The sequence below is a fragment of the Odocoileus virginianus genome, chromosome 26 (assembly GCF_023699985.2).
Source record: "Odocoileus virginianus isolate 20LAN1187 ecotype Illinois chromosome 26, Ovbor_1.2, whole genome shotgun sequence".
NCBI classification, from domain to species: Eukaryota; Metazoa; Chordata; class Mammalia; order Artiodactyla; family Cervidae; genus Odocoileus; species Odocoileus virginianus.
In genome coordinates this window covers 14,114,013-14,134,036 of record NC_069699.1, presented here as the reverse complement: position 1 = coordinate 14,134,036, position 20,024 = coordinate 14,114,013, and the positions used below count along the sequence as shown (strand labels likewise).

At 36.7% G+C, this 20,024-nt stretch overlaps 1 protein-coding gene across 1 annotated transcript in view; it reads right to left on the bottom strand.

The window, feature by feature from the left end:
- The window catches only part of TOPAZ1 (testis and ovary specific TOPAZ 1), a 61,407-nt gene that overhangs the window by 14,045 nt on the left and 27,338 nt on the right, over window positions 1-20,024 (bottom strand). Inside the window, exons 9-16 of the mRNA XM_070455537.1 lie at window positions 17,837-17,900; window positions 12,688-12,839; window positions 12,390-12,482; window positions 10,154-10,269; window positions 6,796-6,862; window positions 5,551-5,725; window positions 4,712-4,812; window positions 1,913-2,078 (exon numbers count right to left, since the gene is read on the bottom strand). Of these exons, the coding sequence (XP_070311638.1) occupies window positions 1,913-2,078; window positions 4,712-4,812; window positions 5,551-5,725; window positions 6,796-6,862; window positions 10,154-10,269; window positions 12,390-12,482; window positions 12,688-12,839; window positions 17,837-17,900 (934 nt within the window). The remainder of the gene's footprint in view (window positions 1-1,912; window positions 2,079-4,711; window positions 4,813-5,550; window positions 5,726-6,795; window positions 6,863-10,153; window positions 10,270-12,389; window positions 12,483-12,687; window positions 12,840-17,836; window positions 17,901-20,024) is intronic.

The window sequence follows — 20,024 nt, the reverse complement described above, 5'->3', positions numbered from 1 at the left end:
GAGAAAGACTGGTTTTGACAGAAACTTTTAGGCAGATGATCACCTATACGCTTCTTTTCCAACTATTTTACCTTTCCGTTTCTTGCCACATTTTTTCTTTCTCATGGAGCTTGTGAACTCTGGCTTGCATTTTGCTACTTCCTCTTTTTATAAACATTCTATTTTGTATTTGTATATTTTTATTTTGTGTTGTACCTTTCTATTTCGGTTAATCTTTCTCCCAGGAAACTTCACTGGCTACATTTGTTAGAAGAAAACCTTTTCCAACAAGCTTTTGATCATGAAGTCTAATCACAACCTCTATATTCCATAAACTCTCAGCACTGGATAAATGCACGTGTTTTATATATAGATAAATATGTACGTATGCCAGTTTTGTGTGTTAATGCAAAAGCATCCAATTTTATTTACTTATGTGTTGATCCTGTCTTCCATCTAAACTCTGAGACTCTTGAGGTTTCTTCTTTTTTTTTTTTTTTAAAACAAGAGGGTTTGTTTCTCTCTCGTGTATAAGAAGTCCAAAAGCTGGCATCACCTCTGGTGTGCACAGCACTGAGTGGTTCATCAAGGACTTCATCTGCTTCATCTCATTAGAGCCTTGTAAACACGCTTGCTTGTGACACTCATCCCAGCTGCTCTTCCTTCCGAAGCACCAGCTTCTTTGTAGTAAGTGTTTCCATTCGATGTTGCTGTTCCTGGTCACCAAATGGGCTTCTTTCCTTTTCTTAACTATTCAGAGCCTTACTGGCCCCATTTACATATACAGCAACCCCTAACACTGGGGAAAATACATCATAGATGCAGGGTTAATATCTATAATACATGGAAAGTCCTATGAACAAGAGCCAGGGATATCACTCTGGGAGCCAGTGGGCTGCGAAGAATTGGAAATTACCTCCAGCTGTCAGTCATCTTGTTATAGACTTGTGAATGGTGGCTTCCACGTTCCTGGGCCAAGAGTAGCCGTGCGTGGCAGTCATGGGTCCTTGTCATCGTCAGGCTGGACGTCATCACTCACTGGTCCCATGTTGTCACTGAATCGCACACCAGCCGCTCTCACTTTCCTTCAGGTGGTCGCTCGCTCAGTCGTGTCTGACTCTTTGCGACCCCATGGACTGTGTAAGCCCACCAGGCTCCTCTGTCCATGGAATTTTCCAGGCACGAATACTGCAGCGGGTTGTCATTTCCTTCTCCATCTTCATTCTTATTTATTCCATTTTATCAAATAAAATCTGCTTGATGGTCTAAGTAGCCAAGGCTACATTAGATGCTGCGCTGCTACTTTGCTCTCTAAATTATATTTACCTCATGCCCAACTGACCTTAGTTGCTTCTGTTGGCTTAACTGCATTGTAATTTCTGTTAGATGAATTGACTTACTAGGGAAAACAAGCTTTATTGTTTTGGTTTGGAGCCAGCTTGTCGGCACATGCAAAGAAAGGGTTTATACAGATTGCAATCAGGATTTCCCTGTCTTAGCAGCTTAAGCTTGGGCTCTGAAGCTGGGCTGTCTGGGATTAAATCTGGCCTCCACATCTTACTTGTTATGTCATTTTGGGCAAGCTGCTTATTGTCTCTAACAAGATTTTCTTATCAGTAACATGGGGATTGTAATAATTTCAAACTCAATAGGGTTTCCATGAAGATTAAGTGAGATAATCAGGTAAAGCATTTCTATGCTGCTGAGGCCAAAGTAACAACTAACTTTTCAACAAAGGTTCATACAGTTTCTCTTTAAAGCTAGGTTAACATTCTCCTTTCATTTTACACAACAACCTTTCCTACCCACATGAACACTAGAGGCTTAAGCCAAATTATCACCCACCATTTAATATCAACTTGAGGTAATTACAAATCCAAGAATTTATAATAAGCTTACAAAATATTTCATGCTGGTATGTATCAGAACTTACCCCTTAACACCCAAATGGCACCATCTAGGCTTCCACTTTTTAGAAAAATTTCTGCTGCAATATTCACAATTTGACATCTTGGTGCTAACTTCTCAGGCCCTATAAGTCCTTTTAAACTTGTAAAATGTATTTTCAATTCATATAGTTTATCTAAGACCTTCCTTCCCTAGAGTTAAAAAAAAAAAAAAGGAAAACAGATTGTTAATCATTTAGAATATTATAGAGATACAAAGTCACTGAAGATTATATAGAAGGCAATTATGCAATCTGAATCATCATTCGAGACTGATGGCTATCAAACTGCTTCAAGATGCTCTTCTTAAGCCCTTTCCAGCGCAGCCATGAAAACAGAAAGGGAAGGGGAGCAAGCAGGGCTTTGCCTCATTAACCACTGGGCCTCCTCTCAGTGGATCTCCCTTCATCTGTTTTAGTCAGTGAGCTTCCTTTCTAAAGGCCTCATTTGGCAAAAAGATTTCATGCCTTAAAGTGGAAAACTACCCATTATATGTTCTTGCTCTTCTTATGTTGATCACCCTGAGACCCAAGAGAGAGAGCCAATGAAAAGAAGATAATTTAATATAAAATTGAGATAAAGAATGATAGTGGGGGAAAAGGGATGAAATTGTTGGCTAAAAATTGTTTTTCTGAGTCAATAGGCTAATAGTTTCACATAATCTACATAAGGACTGTCTCTAGGGTAGACATTAGAAACTGGACCTGTGTTATTATTTCTATTAGGGTCAGCAAAACTTTTCTATAAAAAGTCAGATAGTAGATGCTTTGGGCTTTGCAAGTTACATTTGGTCAGCTGCATATTCTTTTTGGTTGTTTTTAAATTTATAAGTCTTTAAAAATGTAAGAAACATTCTTAGCTCATGAGTAGTATAAAAATAGGCTGTGGGCCAGATCCGGCTTTTAGTTTACAGACTCTTGTTTCATATTATATTATACGCTATTTTGAGTCAGATGCATATTATGTCGTCAAAGTACTTTCAATCTGACTGTATTAAATGAGTGCATTTTTCAAGGGATACCTTAAGTTTAATCCCAACGGTTTTACTTTTATGTTCAAAAAGGAAGTTTTATTAAAAATTTTCATTTACATTTCATTAAAAATTCAGCTAAGTAAGATAACAAATAAAATACTCATTCTGAATAATATAGTGAACATTTAAAATTAAAATATAGGCACAAATTCACCAACCACTTATATCTTAAATAAAAACAGCCAAAAACAATTAAAATATACTCTGAAATATCAGTCTGAGTTTTAAAAAGAACTTTCCTACTAGGTAGTCCTCAAATTCTCAAGCATTAAATACCCAAGAAGTTAATGCTATGATAGACCTTAAGCTAGATTGTGAGAAGGGGGACAAAGTACATTTTGTCCAGTCCAGGTCTATCAGATAATAAGTGCTCTTGAAGAGCTTGGAAACTGGAGATCTTCTGTACAATGATTATTTGAAAATGTTTTTCTTTAAAAAAAATTTTGAATTTTGTATGTGTACATGAGTGACCATGTACACATTTAATGTCCTTAAATATTATTTCAATTGTAAAACAACCTCTTTATAAAAAAGAAGGAAGTGGGGAGGGAGATAGGAGGGAGGTTCAAAAGGGAGGGGACATATGCATACCTATGGCTGATTCATGTTGAGATTTGACAGAAAATAACAAAATTCTGTAAAGCAATCATCCTTCAAGAAAAAAAAAACAAATTAAAAAAAAAAAGAAATGTAAAAACTAGAGAACTGAGAGGGAGGAAACACCTGCATTTGACTGCATAGAAATAAACCAGTACACGAACTTTTAGAAAAAAGGAGGAGGAAGGAATAAAAGTTATATTTTAATAGCTGATTCAATAGCAACCTCACTCTCAACTATTCTACCTCCATATCTCAGCACTTCTCTCCCTATTTTGGATTTTCCTGCCCTTTACTTAACTTTATTGAATCTATCACTCTACCTGCACCTCAGGGAAGTAAACCTCAGGTAGTAAAATATGGTCTAGAGTTGCTACACTGCTTCTACGATGAGCTAAATCTCAAAGGTAGACATGAAGATAGTAACAGTGTTCCAGGGAATCCTAAGAAGTCATTTCAAAGTTCTATTAATTGTATCTTGGGCTCATCTTGAGAGGTCTTCCAAAACTGTAATACTGCCAACACTCAGGAGTTGGCAAAATATACTGAATTGACAGGTGCTTCAAGTAAAAATGACATTTAGCCCAGCTTCCCAAGTATTCCCCACACTGAGATTCTTCATGGTAGTCAGTCTCATGCCTCCTCCTGTCCACATGTTCCTAATAACACCACCTAAGTGAAGTGAAGTGTAAGTCGCTTAGTCGTGTCCGACTCTTTGCGACCCCATGGACTATACAGTCCATGGAATTCTCCAGGCCAGAATACTGGAGTGGGTAGCCTTTCCCTTCTCCAGGGGATCTTCCCAACCCAGGGATCGAACCCAGGTCTCCTGCATTGCAGGCGGATTCTTTACCAGCTGAGCCACAAGGGAAGCCCAAGAATACTGGAGTGGGTAGCCTATCCCTGTTCCAGGGGATCTTCCTGACCCAGGAGTCGAACTGGGGTCTCCTGTATTGATGGTGGACTCTACCAACTAAGCTATCAGGAAAGCCCAAATATACCACCTAATAATTCACTTACTGTCTGAGGCTCAATTTGCCCCTGTAGCGATAATCAGCAAAATTTTAACTTTCAGGGTTAACTTATATTCTATACAAAAATGTAAAATGAACAAACACTCTACAGATCAAGCCAAAACAAAAATTTAGTGAAGTACCTTGGACCACTGCAACAGCTTGTGATAGAAGTACATAGCACTGATTCCGATTCTTCCCAGCAAAGTTTTATCTACTTCACTATTCTGCGGATCTTTGCTAACTGAAACACAAAGTAGATACACGGAAGAAAATGAAACAGTCACTTTGAATGACGGAAAAGGCAAATTTAATGTGGAATTAGTGATACTACCACAGAGACCAGGTGTCGGCCAACTACAGCCCATGGACTGCATCTGGCCTGTGGCCTGTTTCTGTATAGCCTGTGAGCTTCTAAGAATGGTTTTTATTTTTAAAGAGTTGTTTGAAAAGAAAACTATGTGACACAGATCATATGCTGTGTGTGCAACACCTAAAATATTTACTATCTGCTCCTTTACAGGGTTCGTCAACCCTGATAGAGAATATAGCAGTGAAGGGCTCACACACACACACACACACACACACACACACACACACACACACAGAAAGGTCTCAAAAACACATGAATTTTATTGACTTGCAACAGTGAAGATAGTAACAGTGATCCCAAAATTCAGATTCTTCACTATAATTTGCTAGCAACAGTTTTACCAATCTGAATGAAAAGAAAAATAAGAACATGAAACATCTGATATACTGACCTTTTATCACTTTTTTATCATTATAATTTAAGTTAATAATAAATAGATAGAAAAAATTTATAAAGAGAAGAAATCGTATCTAAAACCTGCATTATTAATTTATCTTCAACTTGGAGACTATTAGGAGCTTTATGTTATGAACACCGTGCCAGTCAATCAATCAGTAAGAAAGAACACCGTATCACCCTAACATGCAGTACTCTGACCAAAACATTTACCTGTTTCAGCAAATTCACAAAATGGAACACCTGGTCGCTCTTCTTTATTGTCTTTTGTTAGTGTTTCAGCAATACAAGCACAAAATCTCTGGAAATCTGCAAGTTTTTCGCAGCTCATTTTTATGTTAATGTATACATTTCCCAATTTGGTCCAGTCACCTTTTTCTTTACAATGCTATGAGAATTATTAAAAACAAAACAAAAAATGTAAGCTGTCATTTATGCAAACATATTATGGGGTAGGCACATGTCGGCATTACAGAAATTAATAAGACGTGATCTCTGCAAATCTTATATAAGCTTCCTGGCAAGTGTTATAACAGCAGTAACAAGTTACTGTATAATTTGCTTTTCTGACCATGGCAAAGCCTATATAAGGTCCAGATGTCAACGTACACCTGTCTTAATTATTTAGTTCCTAATGTCCTTAATGACTTCATCCCCAAACCTAGAATACACAGTGGAGATAGATTTTCGGAGAAGAGATGACTGGCAGCATGACTTGAGCTGCCTTCACAGTAATACATTATTTTATTACTGTTAGAGGTTGCATTTTACAATTATTTGGCCATCTGTGATGTGGGGCCCACACACAACTTTGGGCATTACATTTCTTCTACAAAAGGACCTAAAAAGTAAATTTCACTAAACTTACTCTCTTTCTATTATTTTCTATTCTAAAGTAAAAGTTTTCTATACCAACAAAATATACTGTTTCAAGGATATACATATTAATTTAGACTAGATCAACAATTATTATAATGAGTATAAAAATGATCTTAAATTAAAAAGTCAAGTCATCCTGAAAGTCCTCTATTTCTTATTCAGACTCTAAGTGCTTGGAGAGCACACAGTGACCACGGCTTTACCCTGTCAGGTGACATCCTGTCCATTCAATATGATCACCCATGGATCATGACAAGAAAGCCAACTCACTCATGCACTGAAGGAGTCCACCTAGTTACAAGAAGTAAAAGCCAAGCTATAGATTACTATAGCTTAACATACCTTAATTTTAAACTGAACAACTATGTCTAGAATGATTTTTAGAATAGTTCAAACTCTAGAAATTATGTTTCCATTTGAAGGCATTAACTTGTAAAAAATTAAACTTCTTTTCCTTCTTTTCTCTATGTAACAGCTGCATTTGTAAACCTTTTTCTAAAATTGGGTTACTATTCAGCTTCTTTGTTGTTACTGGTTTTCAGAGTTCCCAGATACATATTTAAAAGATAAGCATCATACCTCTATTTCATTCAAGGCTGCCTCTAAGTCACATTTCCAGTTCTTTTTAAATTGCCTCATGTGTAACCTTTAACAACAGAAAAGGGTTAATTACGTTCACTCCCTCCAAAGTCAATATTGCTTCTAATTCATTTGTTAACTTTTACCTAAAAGACTAGAGAAAGAGTAATATGCTATAAAAATTCTTTAGTGCTGAATAAAATGGTAATTGCACAGTTACCTTACTTAAACTATTTCCTCCTGAACCACAGGCAATGAGGAAGAAAAACAATTCCATGTGAAACCATATTTTCATCCCAACTTGAAGACAGAGAATGTCAAAGGTTCAAAATAATTGTGAATACAAAGAGAAAAAAACACACACACAAAAGAAATCCTAGCACTTGCCCTCTGCTGCTCTCATGCCACCCTTATTGCTCCATAAGGACATGAGGCAAGCAAACACTAACCACAACAAACCAAATCAAGCAAACAAAAAGTATCTGTAAGGGGAGAACCATACAAGGAAATTAGCAGAAGGACCTAACAGTGACTAAAAATTACCATTACAAAGTCCACACAAAGTTTGAAAATGCTAAGGAAAACAAATGGGTAGATGAGAACATAAACCACACAGAAGGAATTTAGAAGTTTGTATGATTTGAACAAAGCAAATGTGAAATGCATGGATAGCTTCAGGGACAGGAAAAAAAACCAAAAAACAAAAATGAAAGGAGAAGTATGCTTTGGCAACTGGGAAGAGGAAAAGAAAAGGTGCATGCAGAGAGGAAGGAGCCAATAAAGTGTTAATACTGTAGAAGAGCCAACTATGGGGTCAATTTTGGTAATTAGTCCCAATGTTTTATAAATTATTCCAGAGCATTAAAAAGGAAGGATAAGTTCCTAATTTTTATCCATTCATCTGTGGATGGTCACTTAGGTTGTTTTCGCTGTCTTGGCTATTATCAATGGTGTTGCTATGAATACTGTGGTGCACGTATCTTTTCAAATTAGAGGCTTCATCTTTTCTGGACTAACTCCCAGGGATGGGACTGCTGGGATCATATGGCAACTCTATTTTTGGCTTCTTAAGGAATCTCTATACTGTACTCCACAGTGGCTGCGACAATTTCCATTCTCTCCAACAGTGTAGGAGGGCACCCTCTTCTTCACACCCTCTCCAGCATTTACTGTTTGTAGACTTTTTGATGGCCATTGTGACTGGTGTGAGGTGGTACCTCACCGTAGATTTGCATTTCTCTAATAATCAGCAACGTCGGACATCTTTTCATGTGGGCCATCTACATATCTTCTTTGGAGAAATGGCTAATTAGGTCTTCTGTCATTTATTGACTGGGTGGGGTTTTTCTTTTTTTTGGTGTTTTTTGGATACTGAGTTGTATGACCTGTTTATGTATTTTGGAAATTAAACCCTTGTTGGATGCCTCATTCTACAAATATTTTCCCCCAGTCTGTAAGTTGTTTCATTTTGTTCATGGTTTCCTTTGTTGTACAAAAGTTTTTAAGTTTGATTAGGTCTCATTTGCTTATTTTTGCTTTTATTTCTTTGGCCTTGGGAGACTGGTCTAAGAAAATATTGCCGCATTTTACATCAGAAAATATTTTGCCTATGTTCTCTAGGATTTTTACAGTGTCATGTCTTATATTTAGGTTTTTGAATCATTTTATTTTTGTACATTTTGTGAGGTAATGTTCTAACTTCACTGATTTACATGAAGCTGTTCAACTTTCCCAACACCACTTGCTGAAGAGACTGTCTTTTCTCCATTGAATATTCTTGACTTTGTGATTCTATATAAATTTTAGGATTATTTGTTCTAGTTCTGTGAAAAACGTCATGGTTAATTTGATTGGGAATGCATTAAATCTAGATTGCTTTTGGGTAGTATGGCTATTTTAACAATATTAATTTTTCCAGTCCAATATTAGTAGCATTGTTTTAAACTGCAAAATATTGGGGACAACTTAAAAACCCACACATTGATTGAATAACCTGAAGTACATTCAAACAATGGAGTACTTTGCCTTTATTAAAAACTGACAGATTTCCCTCTAAACTGATTTAGACTGGTCTCCAGGATACACGGTTTGAGTGAAAAAAGCAAATTTGAAATTCATTATATGCTACACTGTGTGTAACAAAGAAGTTGGTATAGGAAAATATATAAACATCTGCTCATTATAAGAGGATAACCTCAGAAACTGAAAGATTGGTTACCTCTAGTATGTAGGTGGAAAAGGGGTGAAAAGGAGGAGGAAACAGAAATGGCAGAGTAGGGGTAAGGGGGAGCAACATTTCTCATTGCATCTGTTTATACTGATGGTTACAACCAACAGTAGTATTTCACATACTTTCCCAAATCAAACAGACTATGATGTGGGATAACTGAAAATATAATACAAACAGTAACAAATAAATTTAAATGATCTATAAATGAATAATCACACCAAATGGGTATGGGAAAAAAAGGGAACTAATAAAAAGGCACTAGAGCAAATTCACAGGGGCTCCTCAGGTAATTTTAATATTTTCACGACATCTGTCAGACACTATCAAACTACTATTAATTTGTTTGGATCTAACCTCTTAATAAATGCTACTGTTAATGTATTTCTTTTGGCCTCGGGATACTAGTGTGGACATCTCTGTATCAGAGGATCATGAGACATGAAATAAGTGTGGAAGTGCCTCTGAAGGAGCTTACTGGGCTTTCTCAAGGACTTTTCTGGTTGGCATCATTTGCACTTTATCAAATCTGACTTTGTTAAAAAGTTATGGTTCATTTAAACACCTAAAATTTGTATACTTTTCTCTATGTATGTGACAGTTTAATAAAATTTTTCTCAAAGTCATGGCTTTCCTTTTTCTCAATACAGGTATTTATGGTACTACTCTTGTAATTATTATAGATCTGTTTTTTTTTTTTAAGGCCTTTTGAGGCTCATAAGCTAAACAGAGAAAGCAAACAAGTCAGAGAAAGAATGAAGGAGAGATCTTAAAATATTTTATCTAGTTAACATGACAAGAAGTGAGTGAAAGAGAAAGAAGGATTAAAGTAATTTGAATACACACAAGAGAGTGCATTAAGTAGAATTAAGTAGGTTGTGAAACAGAGCAAAAGAGTCTTTACATTGATCTGCCAGGTAGTGAGATGAAATCAGGTGATGAAAAAGATGTGGTGAGGCTGGCCAGGAGCGCTAGCTAGAGGCAGCTGATGACAATGTGACCAGGCCATAGACAAGAGGGGGACAAGGGCTATGGTGGGCATATGAAGAATGAGAAGTGCTTTGTCTTCATCCTTTTTAAGTCCCCACCAAAATACATATATTTTAGTCCTAATTATAATGATTTTCTTACCTGGATTTCATTTCCAGAACTGCAGTTATTTCTGGTTTGGAAGCCTGTATTTGGTATAAAAGCTTAACGATATAGTTAAAGTGTTCTGGGTCAAGTACCATCCCAGCTTCAACGAGCTGTGGAAGAGGGTAAAGAATAGTCATTCTTTTAAAAATGTGAAACCAATGTGTGTGGGAAAAACTAAGAGACTGATGGAAGAAGTGAAACATGGAGACAGAATTAAAATTCATTAAAAAATCTGAAGCATATTTTTCTTCAAATATTTGAGAACTACCATAGGACACCTTACATCAAGAATTTAAAGCAAAAATGAAAATAATACTTTTGAATTTAAACTTGAACATTAGTCCTTTTCTCCAAGTTATGTCTACTACTTTATCAATTGAACCTCTTGCTTGGTACTAATTCTGTCTTTTAGTAAGTATAGCACTGTGGTTATACTGTATGCCAGATGATAAAATCCCTGAGATATATCAAGTTGAGGTTTTCTACAATGACTCTAAGTGATCAATAATTTCTTTTTTTTTTAATTTATCTATCTTCAATTTTATTGAGCTATATGAATAACTGACATGCAGCAACTGTATAAGTTTAAGGTATACAGCATAATGATTTGACTTACATATATCATGAAAAGATTACAATAATTTGAGTGAACATCTATCACCTAATATAAACACAAAATAAAAGAAAAAGGAAAAAATTTTTCCTTGTGTTAAAAACTCTCAGGATTTACTCTCTTATCAACTTTCATATATAACATATAGCAGTGTTAATTATATTCATCACGTTGTATAATACATAGGGATTCCCTGGTGGCTCAGTCAGTAAAGAATCTGCTCGTCATGCAGGAGACCCCGATTTGATCCCTGGGTTGGGAAGATCCCCTGGAGAAGGGAATGGGAACCCTCTCCAAAATTTGTGCCTTGAGAATTCCATAGACAGAGGAACCAAGTGGGTTAAAGTCCATGGGGTCACAAAGGGTCAGACACGACTGAGTGACACACACACAGTTCTTATTTCTCTTGTAACCGGAAGTTTGTACCTTTTACCACCTTCATCCAATTTCCAATTCCCTTACCCTCTGCTTCTGGTAACCAGAAATCTTATTTCCTTTTTTGCAAGTTTGTTTTTTGAAGTATAATTAACCTATAACACTATGTTAGTTACTCGTGCACAACATGGTGATCTGACATTTCTATACATTACAAAATGATAACCATGATAAGTTTAGTTACCTTCTGTCACCATACAAACATATTACATTATTACTAACTATACCATGCCATACACTTCATCCCTGTTACTCAACTCTTATGTAACTGGAAGTTTGAGTAATTCCTGATTAAAAAAGTTTCCAGGCAAGTAATTTTGTCAAGTTTTGTAATGTGAAACTAGAGGTATTCACCGAAATATTTGTTCATCTGCTAAACTGGTTCAAATGCTGCTTCCTAAAGAGAATGGGCGGGAAGTGGGGTGTTTTCCTGCTATAGGCCTACTCTGAAATGAAATGGTGAGTAGCACCAAATACTAAGAAATATTCAACAACAGTAAAAATTTTAATATACTTTTAAAAATGTAAAAATCTTTTTCTTTTTGCTATATGCCAAATATAAAGTTAACTCCTTGCCACCATATTCTTTGGCTTCCCTGGTGGCTCAGTGGTTAAAAAATCCTCCTGCAACGCAGGAGATGTGGGTTTGATCCCTGGGTTGGGCAGATCCCCTGAAGCAGGAAATGGCCACCCTCTCCAGTATTCTTGCCTTGAGAATTCCAAGGACAGAGGAGCCTGGTGGGCTACAGTCCATGGGGTCACAAAGAGTTGGACACGACTTAGTGACTAAACCACCACCACCACCATATTATCTATCTACCTTGTTTGGTAACAATGTCTTATTTATACATTGATTTGTGTATTTATTTTTGTTATATATGACCTCAAATCTTTTTGAAAAAGAAAATTTTCTTCAATCATTCTTAAGAAGTAGAGATGAGGATGGTTCATGAATTTGTAAGAAGTCACCTGGCATCCTTAGAACTATTTAATTAAGGACAAGGCCTGTTAGTCACTGGAGTCTGTTTATAAACCCTACTTCAGGAGAAAAAGAACATTTCTCAAAATATAATTCTTTGGTATAAAAAATGTGAGTAAAAGACAATTTAAGAGTAAGCAGAAATCACTATCTTCTTGGTTATTCACTATTAAAGAATAAAATAGATAAACAAAAAATCATACCTTGCAAAAGATACCAATTAAAGCAGGTACAGCATTCCTTAATTTCATAGTTGCCACATACTCAAATATTTTTAGTAATATTCTCAGAGCAGGCTGGATAAAACAAAAAAATTACACTCATTTTCATGTCTTATTTCAGTATACTTTAAGTTTCTCAAATTTGTTTATGCTGAAAAACATAAGTGTTCTCTAGGAAGTATTTAACAAACAGAAATTTAACTGCTAAATTATACATATAAGAAATGTATCAGAGAAATTAACTTAAAATATTAGAAAAATGTATTTTCAGGTTACTTACCAGCATCTTAATCATTGTGCAGAGGTTCATGACCTGTAATACTTCTTTCAATAAACAGTGTTTGAGTAAAGAATTTAGAAGGTCATTTAATACTTGTAAATCAAAGTGTATACCTGGAAGAAACTTTCTGTAGTACTCCATAAACATGTTTGCTGAAAATGATGAAATACACAGTAAAGTCATTTGCTGCTTTTAAGATAGTCACCTTTTCTAAATTAGACAATTTTTCTATATTTAAAGATCAAGTAGTATTAACTCCACCCCACTCCAGTACTCTTGCCTGGAAAATCCCATGGACGGAGGAGCCTGGTAGGCTACAGTCCACGGGGTCGCGAAGAGTCGGACACGACTGAGCGACTTCACTTTCACTTTTCACTTTCATGCACTGGAGAAGGAAATGGCAGCCCACTCCAGTATTCTTGCCTGGAGAATCCCAGGGACGGGAGCCTGGTGGGCTGCCGTCTATGGGGTTGCACAGAGTTGGGCACGACTGATGTGACTTAGCAGCGGCAGCATTAACTCAATTTCTTAAAAGATACACTTCCAGTATCAGAAATATTTGATGAAAATACATTAAAGCAAAAATTAAATGGCAACAACATGTCAACCAGGATGTTAAGTATTAGATTAGGATCTAACTCACGTGCTAGCCACAAAAAATAGGACCAAATTACCTAAAACATCATGGTTTCAACATGAACTCTGAGGGAGCGACACTCTCAGGGGGACTTTAGGCAGTGGCCTGTTTAAGAGTGGAAGCAGTCTATTTTGACATATACCCCTTCCTTCTGTTTTAACCTGATCAACATGTTGACCCTAGGGATATTTTTATTCTAGTTTATGACATGAGCCTTCTCCTAAAAATTACAACACTGATTAGTTTCCACTGAAAAAGTGTTTCTTTAAAATTTATTTTTAAGAAATTATTTATTGGGGCTGGGTGTCTGTTGCTGCATGGGCTTTTCTCTAGTTATGGCAAGTGGAGGTTACTGTCTAGTTGTGGTATGTGTGTTTCTCACTGCAGTGCCTTCTCTTATTGTGGAGCACAGGCTCTACACACGGAGGTTTTAGTAGTTGTGGCACATGGGCTCAGAAGTTGTCCTGGGCTTGAGAACACAGACTCAATAGTTCGGCTCATGCGCTTAGCTACTCTGCAGCGTGTGGGATCTTCCCAGACCACGGATCCAACCTGTGTCTCCTGCATTGGCAAGTGGATTCTTTATAACTGGGTCACCAGGGAAGCTCTGACAAGTCATTTCTTAATGGACTCTTGCATTGCCTCACATTTTAGCTACTGTGAATAATGCTGCTATAAATATGGGTGTGCAAGTATCTTTCAAGACCCTGCTGTCAATTCTTTCATGTATATATCAGGAGAAGAATTGCTGGATCATATGGTAACTCTATTTTTAATTTTTTTGGCAACTGTCATACTTTTCCACAGTGCTGTACAATTTTACATTCCTTCCCATAGTGCATGAGGGTTTCAATTTCTCCACATCCTAACACTTTTTTTTTGATAGCAGTCATTCTAATGGATATGAGGTGGTATCTCAATGTAGTTTTGATATGCATTTCCCTTAGGTCTGGTGATGTTGAGCATCACTGTACATGCTTATTGGCCATTTGTGTATCTTCTTTGGAGAAACATATCTTCAAATACTTTGCCTATTTTTGAATCAGGTTTTGTTGTTGTTGAGTTTTAAGGGTTCTCTATATTTCTAGATACTAATCCCTTATCAGATATATGATTTACAAATATTTTCTCCCATTCTGTGGGCTGCTGTTTCATCTTGTTGATATTGTCTCATAACGCACAAAATTTTCAAATTTTCATGAAGTTCAATTTATCTATTTTTTTTCTTTGTTGCCTCTGACTTTGGTTTCATATCCAAGAAATCATTGCCAAATCCAACATTGTGATGTTTTTCTCCTCATGCTTTCTTTTCAGAGTTTTATTGTTGTATTACCTTACATTAAGGTTTTCAATCCATTTTGAACTAACTTTTGTATCCAGTGTTAGATAAGGGTTCAATTTTACTGTTTTGCATTTGGATATTTAGTTTTCCAGCATTATTTGCTGAAAAAAACTAACTATTGCTGGTGAATGGTCTAGCATCCTTTTCAAAAACCATATATATGAGGGTTTATGTCTAGGCTCTCTATTCTATTCCATTGATTTATATGTCTCCCTTTATGCTAGCACCACACTTCTGATTACTATAGCTCTGGAGTAAGTTCTCAAGTTAGGAAGTATGAGTCCTCCAGTTTTTTCTTTTTCAAGATTACTTCAGGACTTCTTGAGATACCATATGAGTTTTAGGATGGGTTTTTCTATTTCTACTGAGTTACTGGCATTTTGATAGAGATTGCATTGAATCTGCAGATCTCTTGGGAAGTAATGACATTCTAATAATATTGAGTCTCCCAATCTATTAACATGGGTGGTGGTTGTTCAGTTGCTCAGTCATGTCTGACTCTTTGTGAGCCCATGGATGCAGCACGCCAGGCTTCCCTGTCCTTCACTTCTTCCTGGAGTTTGCTCAAACTCATGTCCACTGATTGGTGATGCCATTCAACAATCTCATCCTGTGTCATCCCCTTCTCCTCCTGCCTTCTATTTTTGCCAGCATCAGGGTCTTTTCCAATGAGCTGGCTCTTCGCATCAGGTGGCCAAAGTACTGGCCTTTCAGCTTCAGCATCAGTCCTTTCAATGAATATTCCGGGTTGATTTCCTTTAGGATTGACTGGTTTGATCTCCTTGCAGTCCAAGGGACTCTCAAGAGTCTTCTCCCAACACCACAGTTCAAAAGCATCAATTCTTTGACATTCAGCCTTCTTTATGGTCCAACTCTCACATCCATACATAACTACTGGAAACACCATAGTTTAAAAAAAAAAAACAACCATAGTTTTGACTATACAGACCTTTGCTGGCAAAGTAATGCTTCTGCTTTTTAATACTCCACCTAGGTTTTGTCATAGTTTTTCTTCCAAGGAGCAAGTGTCTTTTAATTTCATGGCTGCAGTCACCATCTGCAGTGATTTGGGAATCCAAGAAAATACAGCCTGTCAGTGTTTCCAGTTTCCCCATCTATATACCATAAAGTGATGGGACTGGATGCCATGATCTTAGTAATAACACTTTAATACTACAGAGTCTTCCAATCTGTGAACATGGGATGTGTCTTTAATTTCTCTTTCAGCAATGTTGTGTAGATTTCATTGTACAAGTCTTTCACTTTTTTGGTTAAATTAGTTTTTAAGTATTTTATTCTTTCGAGTTACTGTAAATGGACTTGTTTTTGTAATTCCCTTTTCAGGGTGCTCAATTTCAGTGTATAGAAATGCAAATGATTTTTGCATGTTGACTTGGTCACTTATTAACCCTAACAGCTTTTTTCCCCTCAGAATCTTAATTATTTTCTACATATAAGGTCATATCATCTGCACACAGGCCACTGACTTCTTCCTTTCTGAAATGGATGCCTTGTCTAATTGCTCTGGCAAGAACTTCCATCTCTGTTGAACTGAAGTGGTGAAAGCAGGCAAGGAGGAAAAAAAAGTTTTCACTTTTTTTGCCACCAAATATGGTGTTTACTGTGAGGTTTTCAGATATGGCTTTTAAATGTTGAGGTAGTTTCCTTTTATTCTTGTCTTTTGAGTGTTTCTTTTTTTTTTAATCAATGAAAGGGTATTGAATTTTGTCAAATGCCTTTTCTGCATCAACTGAGATGATCATGTGTTTTTTTCCATTAATTATGTTAATGTGGTTACTTGGATTGATTTTTGTATGCTGAACTACACTGTATTCTAAGAACAAATTCCACTTGGTCATGGTCTATGATCCTTCCAATTCAGGTTGCTAATTTTTGTTGAGGAATTTTATATCAATGTGTTCCCTCCTCTTCAATTGCTGGGAAAAGTCTGAGAATTGATAGTAGTTCTTTAAATGTTTGGTACAACTCAACAGTGCAGATTTCCTTCTGGTATATGCCAAGCAGCAGTAGTTTTACATAATGGTTTTAATCAGACAACTTTTGGAAAAAGGATTTTATGTGGAAATTCAAATATCAAACAGATAAAAATGAACCTATGGTTAAATAGGGTAATGGGGAGTCCCACCTTCTCAGTACTTCCCCCTTGTGAACTCGTCAACTTGACAAATATTAAAGCTTGGTCCCTTCTTTTTGGGACTCACAATGTAGTAGGGGGAGATGGGAGCAGAGAATGGGATGAGGCTGTGGAGTCAGATAAGGGTGTAATGGAGATAATCCTATTTTCTATGACTAGGCTTTGAAAGATGAACAGGTCTTTGCTATGGGGAAGTGGGATAAAAGAAAGGCATCCTGGGTAGAAGAGCAGTGCCTTTATTATAGCAGAGCTTGGCCTGTTTACCATCTGAGCCACCAGGGAAGCTTCCCTGATAGCTCAGTTGGTAAAGGATCTGCCTGCAATGCAGGAGACCTGGGTTCGATCCCTGGGTTGGGAAGATCCCCTAGAGAAGGGAAAGGCTACCCACTCCAGTATTCTGGCCTGGAGAATTCCATGGACTGCATAGTCCATGGGATCACAAAGAGTCAGACACGACTGAGCGACTTTCACTTTGGCCTGTTTAGGGAACTGCACAGAATGATTGATATGTATCAGCTACAAGCTGCTGCTGCTTCTGAGTTGCTTCAGTCATGTCCGACTCTGTAAGACCCTACGGACAGCAGCCCACCAGGTTCTTCTGTCTACAGGATTCTCTAGGCCAGAAAACTGGAGTGGGTTGCCATTTCCTTCTCCTCAGCTACAAGGGACATGTGTAAAAGGATGAAGATGCAGGGAAGATTCAGTTTCTGACAGATCCCTTCAGAAAGATTTTAAGCTAATTAACGACATCCTTTTCTCTCTTATACCTGTAAATAAAATTTCTACATCATGAAAATATTAGTACGTAAGTGAATTACAATGTTACATGGATTAAAATTTATTAACCAAAATGCCACACTTATTGTTAATCCTTTCTAAGACCAACACAACTAATCTAAGACACTCAGTTTTCATACTCAAAAGTATTGAATTTACATTTAAACCATGAGGACAAAAGCATTGTTTGAAACACCTGCATTAATGATTTTATAGTAATCATTCTACTATCTCATACCTGCACGTTGTAGCAAACACAGCTCATTGATACTTATATATTTCTTAAACACATCCATACAAACCTGTAAAAGTCATGAAAAATGTAAAATCACCTTTTCATATTTCACAAAAACTATACAAATTTCAGTCCTATCTTTTTGCTTATTCTATTTTTTTTTAAAGTCAATTTAAGGCAATGGAATAAAGAAGCTGATGTTAGGTTAACTAAGATAGGAAATGCATACTGAATTTATTATAAAACCCTTATTCAGAGAAGCTGTTCAGAGAAAGAGTCAAGGAAACAAAGTCAAGGTCAGCAATCAATTGGAGAAGGGAGGGATTCTTTCACTGGTATAAGGAAAAACACATTGACCAAGGATTAGACAATAGATCCTATAAAGAGTCTCACTTATACACAATTAGCAGATTTATGACACAGTGATACTGTAACACAGTGGGGGAAAGGATGGTGTTGGGTCAGCTGGAGATCCATATGGGAAAAAATATGTATCTAGACCCTCTTCTCACATCCTAAACAAAAATTAGTCCTAGATAGCTTAGATTTCTAAATGCGAAAGATAAGACAGCAAAATTTTTAAAGGAAAAACATAAAAGATCATCTTCATGTTCATGTTGTTGTTTATTTGTTGTGTCTGACTCTTTTGTGACCCCATGAACTGTAGCCTGCCACGCTTGTGTCCACTGGATTTCCCAAGCAAAAATAATGGAGTGGGTTACCATTTCCTTTTCCAGGGGATCTTCCCAACCCAGGGACAGAACCTGTGTATCCTGCATTGCACGCAGATTCTTCACTACTGAGCCACCAGGGAAGCCCCTTCATGATCTTAGAAAAATTTTCTTCAATAGTGTGTAAAAAGTCTTGAGTTTGAGCAAGCTCTGGGAGTTGGTGATGGATGGGGAAGTCTGGTGTGCTGTAGTACATGGGGTCACAAAGAGTCACGACATGGCTGAGTGACTGGACTGAACTGATGTAAAACGTCAACAACATAAAAGAAAAAAAAATGGATAAGATTGGACTATATAAAGATTAATAATTTTATTTACCAAAAGACATTTTTAAAAGGGTAAAAAGGCTTGTTGGTGGGAGTGTAAATTGGTACAATCATTATGGAGAATATGGAGGTTCCTTAAAAAACTAAACCCAGAACTACCATATGCTCCAGCAACCCACTCCTGGGCATATATCTAGAGAAAACTATCATTGTAAAAGATGCGTGAATCCCAGCATTCACTGCAGCTTTATTTACAATAGCTAAGACATGGAAACAACCTACATGTCCTGCCAGAGGACTGGATAAAGAAGATGTGGTACATACATACAATGGAATATTACGCAGCCATAAAAAGAATGAAATAATGCCATCTGCAGCAGGATGGATGTACTAGAGATGGTGATCATACTAAGTGAAGAAATTCAGACACAGAATGACAAATATTATAGCGCTTATATGTGGGATCTGAAAAAATGGTACCAGTGAATTTATTTACAAAACAGAAAGAGGCTCCCAGATGTAGAATACAAATTTGTGGTTATAAGAGGAGAAACAGGAAGGGGAGGAGATTGGGACTGACATGTATTCACTAACTAACAAGGACGTCCTGTACAGCACAGGGAACTCTACTCAGTACTCTGTAATGACCTATAGGTGAGTAGAATCTAAAAAAGAGTGGTTATAAATATATATTACTGATTTACTTTGCTATACACCTGAAACTAACACAACATTGCAAATCAGCTATATTCCAATAAAAATTTTAAAACTAAAAAGTAAAAGTGTGAAAAGGCAACTTGCAAAGTAGAAAAAATTTTTTGCAATACACATATTCAACAAAGAGTGTGTATCCAGAGTATATAAAGAATTCTTGAGATGGATAAGAAAAAGACATCCTCTAGAATACAGATGAAATATTTAGATATTTACAGGAAGTGGACATTCAAATACCCAACAAACATTCTGAAAAATGCTCAACTTCATCAACTATGAGGGAAAGCATCACTGGCCACCCACTAGAATGGCTTAAAATGGTTGATAACACCAAGAGCTGGTGAAAATGTAAAGCAACCAGAACTCTCAGACCAAATTAAACACGTAATTTGGTAAACCACTTTAGAAATTTATCTGGCAGTATCTAACTAAAGTTGAACATATGCAAACCCTTTGACACAATAATTCCAGTTTCAAGTA